Source organism: Propithecus coquereli, unplaced genomic scaffold, assembly GCF_000956105.1.
Source record: "Propithecus coquereli isolate 6110/MARCELLA unplaced genomic scaffold, Pcoq_1.0 Scaffold8, whole genome shotgun sequence".
Taxonomy (NCBI): Eukaryota; Metazoa; Chordata; class Mammalia; order Primates; family Indriidae; genus Propithecus; species Propithecus coquereli.
Genome location: NW_012154173.1, coordinates 1553196 through 1563549, shown reverse-complemented (window position 1 = coordinate 1563549; position 10354 = coordinate 1553196). Strand labels below are relative to the sequence as shown.

Below are 10354 nucleotides of genomic sequence, written 5' to 3'. Positions count from 1 at the left end.
AATGTTTTAAATACTTGGTGAGAAAAAAGATAACAACTACTTGCAATCATCTAGCTTATGTGCTTTATGATGTCTTTTCAAAATCAGAGTATAAATCATCGTACATAAAATCAAAATAGTTAATATACATTTTTTTCTGGCACTTTTGAGAAATTAGGCATTAAACATAAAACATCTTATAAATTTATATAACAAAAATAAATGTTTACATTTTAATCTTAGATAGATTACCTTGGGGTAGCAGTGAACTTAGACGACCCCACGCTGTGGGTGTGGGCAGCAGAGATCATGGAAATACACATTCACGTCCACAGCCCTTTGGAGATGGAGGATGGCTGCTGTCCAAGTACGTGGTCTGTGTCCCAACATAAAGATTAAGGCTCTCTGTTTTCTGGGCTTAAACAAGTATACAAGTACCACAATATTCATTGAAAATACTGAAAAGGCTCTGACGCGTTTTCAAACACTGGGGAAAAAATGTTGTGACTAGAAAAATAAAAGAAAGCATCTAAAACCGACTTCAAGTACTTTGGGGAGAGGCTGCTGACGCAGAGTGCCAAAATAAGAAGGAACAAAGCCTGAAGAGACCCAAGGATGTCCCCCTTCATCCCGTTCCCCTGGAGGGGTCAGATTCCCAGGTGCTGACACGCGGCTCTTTGAGAGGACAGGCGCGCTGCGCGGTGACCAGCAACCTGGCCTCTCACCGCCCTAAAACACCTGTGGGCAAGCCTCATGGGAGAATCTCCTTGGAATGGACCATAGAAATAAAAACATTTCAAGGGGGAAAGCCATACGTTTTCAAGTCAGTAGCAGACAGAGAAAAGGGAAGAGAGGAGGAAAAACCTGGCTCTCCCGAATGGCAGTATTTCAGGCAGGGGCGCAGTTCTTGGCGAGCGCAGTTCTTCCTCACGGCTTGGCTTCCTCGGCAGTGGAACGAGGCCAGGGACAGCCGGGCCTTCGGCGGAGGGCGAGGGCGCACAGGGAGACGCGCCAGGTGTGCTCGTCGCCCCGGCGGGCAGCTGCGCACTCAGGTGCAGCCAGGTCCGTGCCTCGCTGTCTCAGAAACTGGAAAACTGGGCAAACGGTCCCGGCATCTCCGACTGTCTTCAGTTGACTAGAGCAGCATGTAAGGTACAGGTTTGTGTCACCACTTCTCTTCCACAGAAGAAATGTCCCCAGATGCCGATCACAGGCTGTCTGGGGTTGTCTTCTGGGTCGCTAGAGCCTGGTGATGTCTCTGCCTTGCTGCAAGTCGCTAATGCTCTCGTAGTCGTTCTCCTTTGGGACGAGGCCATGGGGGCCGTTGGTCCCCGGGGGGGCCTTTTCTTCCTCTCTGTTTAGAGTCTGTATTGCTTCATAATCAGGCTCTGGCTCCTCGTTGGGTATCCCTGCTGGTGGAAGTGTGCTGTGTGGTGTGTTTTCAAAGTCTTTAACAGTAGCATAGAGATCATTGCAGGAGGAGGGTGACCTCTGAGGGGCCCCTTGAATGGAGGTGTAGGTGGACTCTGGCGCTTTGAGCAACTGTCCAGGTTTATTCACTGATGAGTACATGGCTGAGATCTAGGAAACAAAGGGACAATTGAATAAACAAGATTCCAGCGGCGACGTCCCCCCTGCCCTGCCTTTTTAGTGACGAGCTACCTATTTAGCACTTGTGGGCATCTTTGTGTATGTGCCCCTTTGAGATCTGTTCTTTATTATCCATACTGATTCTGGGGCCCATTACGGAGAATAATTATATCCGTTATCTTCCACTGTGTAAGCAGATCAGTCGTACTCCTTTAATGCCGTGAAAACCAAGTTCTCTCTGCTGAGGAGTTTGAGGAGCAGGTGGAGTGGCCGGTCCCAGAAGCCCCAGGCCTGATGGCACATCATGCTTTATCCCATTTCTACATCTGAATGCTATTTCACCTGAAAAGGGGCTCCCATGCTTCATAAACGAAGGCAGAAAACATATATTAGACCAGTGATTCTCAAAATGTGGGCTTCAAACCAGCAGCAGTGGGATCTGGGAATCCAACAGAAAGGCAAATTCGCAGGTCCTACCCCAGCGCCACCGAGTGACGCCCTCCGGGGACAGGCCCAGCTACAGGTGCTAACTCTGATCCCAGCACAGCGTGAGAACCACTGAAGTGGACTATTCCACGCTTCCAGGCTGGTCTGAAGCGGAGTTGCTGGACTCTGGCTGGCAGTATACATACATCTGGAAGGGGTTGTTTTCCATTATTTCTTGACTTAGTTGCATGTTATTGGTTAAAGAGACATTTATGGACTGGGCTTAGTTCTCTGCAGTGGGAAAATTCATCTCTTACCTGCAGCCAGCTGACTCAGAAATGAAACTTGGAGATAGCTTATGGGATGATCTTTCCTATGACGACAGCGGTCAGTTTTCCAAGCGTACCTTCCCTTCACAGCCTCACTAATAAATTCCATATAACCTCTAATATCAAGAGCGATTTAATTTTTGGGTAATGATAGATTAAATGTACTGATTAAGAGATTTCGGGGGAGTACTATTTTATTGTGATGAATCATTGCTGGAAATAAGTAAAAATACCCTTCATTACCTGTATTGATTTTTTGACCGTAAGTGATTGACTCATTCACACACTGAGGAAATAAGTAAACATGCTCCCTGGCAGATGCTCAGCTTCCACTGTCGAGGGACCTTTGCCTGCTTTCGCTTTTCCCGCATATTGTGGGTGAGGTTTCCAGCTGGCCTTGAGAGCTGCCTAGGCCAGGCCTGCTGCGTGCTAACTGGTCATCTGCAGGGGGACTTTTCACTACTGCTGGTGGCTCAGTTTTGCTAGGCCTTGGCAATCCAAGGGTTTACGGTCAGTGAAACGGTCTTTGGAAAACTCTTGCCATGTTGATCTGATGCATATTAAATTAACATTCTCATCTTAGAAGTTTTAATGAAAAAAAAATTGCTTTAAGAATAGAAGGATTATAATTGCTTTGAATTTAGGAAGAATAAAAAGAAAACCCACTGCTTTTCACAATAAGGTGGCAAACATATGGAATTTATTATCTAAATTGGTTGTCCAAGCCCAAAATGTGGTCGTATTATAGAGGGTGGATGACACAGTAACATCAAGGACAAGTATGCCTTGGCCTACACTGTAACGATGACAGTCGGCCCCTGTCCACCATCTGTTCCTCTTCTCAACTCCTTCCCCATGTTCCCTGCCATTAATGCCACCTCCACCCCCTCTGTAAGAGCACTTGGGTCTTCTTGGACTCTGTACTCTTGTTTTGTTTTTTAAATTACAGGCTCTTTCATTAACTTGCAATTTAATATTGGCTCTAGGAATGAACCCAATGTGCAGAGGGTGTCATTGTACATTGCAGTTTTTATAAAAGCTTCTTAAGTCTTCTAATATTCCTTTCGACTATTTGTTTCCTACTATTATTTTATAGGTTTCTGTTCAAGCCTCCTTGCTACTTAGCTTTCCAACTTTTCTCTTTATACCCTTCATCTTTTTAACTCACTCCATAAATTGTTACTACATTCTCATAAGTTACTCTCTGTTTTTTCCATTTCTCTTCTTTTTATAATTAACTCTTTCCTCATCATTCCATTAAATCGGGTTAATGGTACTTAAAAGCTCAGATCTCCGTTTCCATCTGGACTAACATTATATTACACAAATACAAAAATAAATGATTTCTATATTTAGTTTTCCTAAATCTTCTTCCTGAAATGAATGTTGGTGAATCATAGTTCTTTATTTTATGTTAAAAATTCATCAGTATAACTAGGTCCTATTTTCAAAAACCACAAACAAACATAAGAAGGAAAGTAATTTAAAATTTTACATTGTCTTGATTTATTTTAAAGGATTAGCTTCCAGAACTCCTATGTATTTTACTTTCTTGTCCCAAATGGGATCGATCACTCTGGGTACAGTGTAGAAATCAGAGTGGAGGAGGCCAGGGAGCTGCAAGGGCTGGGCAGGAGGTGACTGTCCCAGCCTAGTGACACAGGGGGAGGGGGATGTGGAAGAAACAGTTTGGAGGTGCAACTGAGGGACTTGGCTACTGACTGCGTCTGAGGACAGTGAGGGAAAGGATGTTTATCAAGATGACCCTTGCAGGGTTTATTTTGTGCAACCAGATGGACAGATGGAAGGTCCATTCCTGGGGGTCGGCAGTATTAAGTAAGGAAACATTTCTGCTCCCTGAATCTTCAACATGGGGGTTTATCTTCATATTTTAATACATTACGCAGAGTCCTATATAGGAGGTGCTATATCTGGATATGTACATTGCTCTTGTACATGTACAAAATTTAGTATGCTTGGAATTCTAGATAGAAGCTATATGCAGCTCAGTCAATTAAGGTGTTTAGCTCTCTGAGTCTAGCTTGGCATAACAACATCTCTCTCTCTCTCTCTCTCTCCACATACACACACACACACACACACACACACACACACACACACTTCACTGTAAGTCTAAACAGTGAATTTCTAGCCCTGATGCTTGAGAATATATAGTCAGTTCCTGTTGGCTGTTGCGACTGACCCTAGCTCCAGCCTGGAATTGTACTTCCTAAAGTTATCTGTTCTCTGCATCCAAAATTCCTCACTGAGACCTTCTCCTTCTATGTCTCAGGCAGGATCAAATTCCCTTACACCCAACTGTTCCAATTTGCTGAATTTTCCAACCCACTTTTAATTTCCTTCTGATGTGGTCTTCCTGACTGCTGACTAAGCAACCCTACTGGAATTTCTCTCTTCTCATTCTCATTTTCTTCCCTCCCCTTTCTTTTGTTTTGTGATCCGACTCAGTTTCTTTTCCTGAGCCGACCTGTCCACCCTGTCATCCATCCTGTCTCACCACCTGCCGGGCACTCTCTCTGAGCCACCAGGAAGCCAACGTCCCAAACCTGGATCTCCAAACTCAGGCCTACGAGAGTGTTTCAGCTCTTTCAGACATAGGGTGACATTACGGTGCATTTATTCAAGGGGAGCAGCTCTATTTTTCTTTCTTAATTCCAGGAGCTTTCTGTTATTTAAAAAGAAACAAAGACTTACTTCTTCTTCTGTGAGAGTTGGGTCTTCTTCCCGAGACTTGTAGGACAATGAACTAAATCTCTGTCAGAACAAACACAAACCAAAGGAAAGTGGTTTAAAGTTATTGAACCCAATCTTTCTTTTGCATATATTTCCTCATATCTGTCTAAAAATGTTTTCAAAGGATTTCTATGGAACCACATAGAAATTATGTGAAGGACTGAGAAATAAACACATATACCATCCATTATTATATGATGCTCTGGTATATCTAATAGTATTACTCTAGGAGAAATTTCCTCTAATTTTGTATTTGAATCTGTAGGTACAAATAAGCCAAAATAATTATTTAGACTACTGTTTCAATTCCAAATTGTCACGAAGGACTGATTATCAATGAAGGGTTGATAATAAAAAAAACCATAGCGTTTCTTTATCAAATGCCGGAATTCTGTATTTCTACAGGTTGCAGGTGTCATCAGGAAGATCCTTACGTCATCTGGAAACTTCAAAGCTAATGCAAGTTAAATCAGCTCACTTTGGGGGCTTTCCCCCTCCCTGATTTCTCAATGCTTTTGGTTCTTGGTTCACTGGTTCTTTCTCTAGCACATCCCCTGTCTTAATTCTTAGTGACTTCAACAAACGTGCATCCTTCACAATCCTTCAGCTCCTTGACCTCCTCTGCCCCCACGGATGCTGTGCTCCACCCCCTGACCTCAGCACTCCCTCTCCTGGATGCACCATGGCACCCTCTCACCCTAAACCACAGCCCCTCCCACCACGCCAGCTCCTGGCCACCCCCTTCAGACCAGCACTCGTCCAGGTTCACCCCTTCTGTAACCCAGTTCCGACCTCCTTCAGTGCTGCTGGGATCCAGCCACCTTTTCCGTGTCTCCCCTTCTGCTGATGTCCTTCCCTCCTGCCTCACCAACCTTAAACTCCAAGTGAGCCGTCACAATCATGCTCCATGGTCACTGGCGAACTCGACCCTCACGTGAGCCCTTTCCGTGCCTCTGTGCCGTCCGATGCTTCCCTAGCACACCCAGTCCCTGCTCGACCAGCGGTCTGCTTCGCTTCTCATCCTCTCCCCCCAAACTTCCAGCACCTTCTCACCCATCCTCACTCTGAGCAGATGACCTTGCGTCCTAGCTCACTGAGAAAACTGAAGGAATCAGAAGAAATTTTTATGAACTCCTACCCGCATCACCAGCATCCATCCATCTTCCTTCCGCCCTGTTACCACGAATGAACTTTCCACACTCCTCTTTGTGGCGACTCCCTCCTCCCATGTATCAGATCCTGTCCCTGCACACCTACACGTGAATTTAGCTCTAGCAAAATTCTCCTAGTATAGGATCACTCCCATCCACACACAAACCTGCAGCTACTTCTCTCGTTCTAAAAACAAAAGACAAAACAAACCCAATCCTACTTCCAGCTCTATCTATTGCCTCACTTCTTCAGGGCAAAGGCTCTCACACGAGTTGTCTATGAGGTCACTAAAAGAATTTTTCTCCTCCTATTCTCTCTCCAAACGTATTTCAGTGAGGTTTCTGCCACTCCATCGAGACTGCTCTTGTCAAGGCCACCAATGTGACGCATCGTCCCTGAACTGCCGCTGCACTTGCCACAGCTGTCAGTCACTCTGTCCTCCCTGGTCACTTTCTTCACTTGGCTTCCAGGACCCCACACTTTCCTGTTCTTTCCTCCTTTGATCTGTTCTGCTGGTTTCTTTTCGAGATCTCTACTCTTGGAGCTCTTCTGGTCCTTACCGATGCTCAGTCATTCTGTGACCTCATCCAGTCTCCTGGCTTTCAAACCACACTTCTGCCAATGACCCCAATGTGTGCAAGTCCAGCTCTGGCCTTTCCACTCTACCCCACCCATGTACACAGCTGCTATCTGATTAGCTCCACCTGGAGCTCCAATCTACGTCTCGAACCAAACACCTCCAACACTGAATGCCCAGTCTCCCCCAAACCTGCTCTGCCTGCATCTTCTGCAGTTCAGTTAATAACAATTCTATCCTTCCTATAACTCAGGCGCAAACTTGGACTCATCACTCTCTCTTTCTCTCACTCTGCATGCATATAATCCATTGGCAAATCTCTAGCTTAGCTTCTCTCATCACGTCTGCTGCCTCCGCCCTGATCCGGGCCACCTCCATCTCTCATCTGGATTATCAGGATGGCCACCCAATCGGTCCCTGGCTTCCACCCTTTACAGTCTATTTCAAAACTGGAATCAGAGGGATCCTTCCACGACACAGGTTGGGTTGTGCCATTCTGCTGCTAAAGACTCTCTGGCGACCTTATTATTGTTCAGATTATGAGCCAAGGCCACCCAGGATTGAGCCTTGGTTACCTTCTGCCCACTACTATCCTTGCTTGTCCCTCTCCAGCCACACCAGTGCCCTCCTCTTCCGTCACAAGCCAGGCAAGCACTAGCCTCAGGGATGTCACCAGGCAAGCCCTAGCCTCAGTGACGTCACGCTGGCCGTGCCCTCCGATCCACTTGCTCTTCCTCAGAAAGCGAGTTACTCACTCCCACCCCTCCTTTAACTCTGCTCAAGTGTCACCTTCAGAGCTGGGCAGACCCTGACTGCTCTGCCCAAAACTCCTCCCCACCACCTCTATTTTCCCAATCCCCCTTATTCTACTTTTTTCTTATAAACTTTATGGCTATTTTTTCCCACTAAAATGTAAGCTCACAGGGGCAGGAACTTTATTCATTTATGTGTTATTCACTGTCATTCTTAGCACTCAGAAGACCATGCAGCACATAGTAGGTGCTCGTTAAAATCTTTCTGTTGAGTGAATGAATATTAAACATTTCAAACTCTCAACTCACTTAACACTCAAATTGTTTATATGAAGATGATGGATTACTCATTCTTCTTATACTGTAGAAAGAGAATTTGGTTTCCGGATGGGTATTTCCAGTTTTTAATGTAAAATCTGGAGAACTGCTTACTAGCAATGGTTAGGCAACTGACCTTCTCATCTTTAAAATGCTTCTAAGGAAAAAGCATTAACTGGTTTAGGCAGCATAAACTTTACATCGGTTTTATTATCTTTGGTTATATGAAAGGCAAAAAATTAGACTGCATTTTTGCATTTTATGAACGTGTTCATAAATCCGTTTACTGGTGCTTTCAACAGCTGATTTCATGGATAATATGAAAAGTTGAAATGCATTCAGAGAGTAGCAAAAAGCAGGAATTCCTTGGGCTAATCTATACAATCAGAGTTTTCTGACCATGAACTCCAGAAGTGTTTTTAGGCTACTAGTGACTGACTAGGCCCTACTTGCCCTTCCTACCAAAACTTGAATAGAAGAGAACCTTGTCTTTTTTGCTGTATAGAGAAAAGAAATTAGATATAATTGCCTGAAGTCGATGGGCCTAGTTAAAACTCAAGGAGATTCTGACAACCAGAGATGTGACATTCACTGCGGCTCACATATTAAGTTATCAGACACACACACAGAAGCCTGGGGACCACTAATACGTGTTAGAGCTTTGTTGAATATCTAAATTTAAGAGTTAGAAGTTACTTCCTGGGAATTGTCACAAAATAAGATTTCCTATTGGATTTACATGAGCGTATAGACAATCAGATATCACCAGGGGCACGTGTGACTTGGTTCCCCGCTGTGCACGTTGCTACGCTTTGATTTCTAGGATGCTGGCAGGGTAAGGGTCGCCACGCTGCTTAGGCAGCAACAAGTGGGAGAAGTAAAATGTGCAGACAGAGTCTAGTCTCTCTGCTTCACTCTTGGTCTTCAAAATAAAGCAAATAACACTTGGCCCTAATTCGACACGATGTAAAAATTGGAAAATATCCAAGTAAGGTGCGGAGAAAGGAACGTTTGATAAACACGAGCTTTCGGTGTCTTTTTACTTGGAGGGGGAAAACAGCCAAACACAGCTTACACTAAAACAGCTTTCATCGTTTAACAAATTGGAAGTGTTCGTAGATATTTCCCAGAACAATGTGCAAGTAAAATTAAAAAAACATCAACAAAATCCCAGGACTACACATTGCTAATCATGACAAAAGCCCATGAAGCACACACGCTGGAGCCCACCTTGTTGGTTTCACTGGTCCTCTCCGTGGCTCTTTCTTCTCCTGCCTCTCTCCCTTCCTTCTCCTGAAGGTTTTCATTCTCATCCAGAAGTTTGACAGGGACAGGTGGCGGCGCCTCCTCTTCTGGATCACTCGAAATGCCAAGAATACTCTCTGCATTCACACTTTGGCGACACTTTTTGTTTCTGTCCACGGAGGCATATTCGGCGAACTCTGCTCTGCCCTCGGTGTGGGGCCCGGGAAGCTCTTTCAAGGTAGAAGTACACTTTGACTTGCCGCTGGGGCCTTTATCCATGTGTGTGGCTGCCGCCACCTCCTTGATTTCCTTCACAGTCTCGTACAAGCAGTCCTCCACCATGTTTTCTTGGGAGGAGCTGTCCTTGAGCACTTCGTACGGCCCTTCTGTCCCCGGCCCCGGGTCCCCATCCGCACTTCTTGCCGTGAGCATGGTGTCCACCGCGCTCTCAGGAGGGATTCTGGGCAGCTCCCGACTCTGATGACATTTTGGCTTCCCTGTGCTGTCCTGGGAGTCCAGGAGATCCGAAGCTGAGGTCTGGACTTCCTCGTAATGTTGCATGCAGGTCAGAGCACTGTCTTCCGAAAGAACTAAAGCGGCGGAAGTATTAAAAGTGGAGAGGGACAAGTGCTTCAGTAATCATTACAGCGAACCAGAGAATGTAAAGTTAGGTTCAATCAAGATGCTCACTTTATCAGACTCTCGGCTGCAAATTATAGATACTACGACTGTCAGGTGATATTCTTACTTCAATCCCAGTTCCAACCAAAGTCATCTATTATATCTTTCCCAATACAAGATTTAGTAAATTGTCTTGGCTACGAGTGTGGTTCACAGTTACTTTCCTTATTTATCGTTACACCTGATGAGACTCTTATGGGCAGAGGGGCCAATGTGACTAGAGGATGAAAGTGGTATTCAGTGGGGCCAAACCGTGGGGTTTGGACACTAGAAGGGAAACGTGTGGTGGCCACTCTCCCTGGCCCACTGGCCCCCACCTGTGTGTGGAGGGAATTACTGGGAGCCACTCACCCCCCTCCACAGGTCACCTGCTTGGAAGGCATAATGGAAGCAACAGGGCAAAAATGTACCCTTAAACAGTATCACAAAGGGACTGGTGGCGCCATGTGTCTTCCTGCCATCCCCACAGCTACCCATTCCTACTCCAATTAGAAAGTCCAAATATGAAATTCTTGGACTGCCACAGAAATGTCACCATGTGAAGCCATTCA

At 45.3% G+C, this 10354-nt stretch overlaps 1 protein-coding gene across 1 annotated transcript in view; it reads right to left on the bottom strand.

Annotated features, from left to right (window-relative positions):
* Nucleotides 1-230: 230 nt before the first annotated feature.
* The window catches only part of PAG1 (phosphoprotein membrane anchor with glycosphingolipid microdomains 1), a 134911-nt gene continuing 124787 nt past the window's right edge, over nt 231-10354 (bottom strand). The window contains exons 7-9 of the mRNA XM_012663210.1: nt 9108-9712; nt 5040-5099; nt 231-1560 (exon numbers count right to left, since the gene is read on the bottom strand). Coding sequence (XP_012518664.1) covers nt 1219-1560; nt 5040-5099; nt 9108-9712 — 1007 coding nt within the window. The 3' untranslated portion in view covers nt 231-1218. The remainder of the gene's footprint in view (nt 1561-5039; nt 5100-9107; nt 9713-10354) is intronic.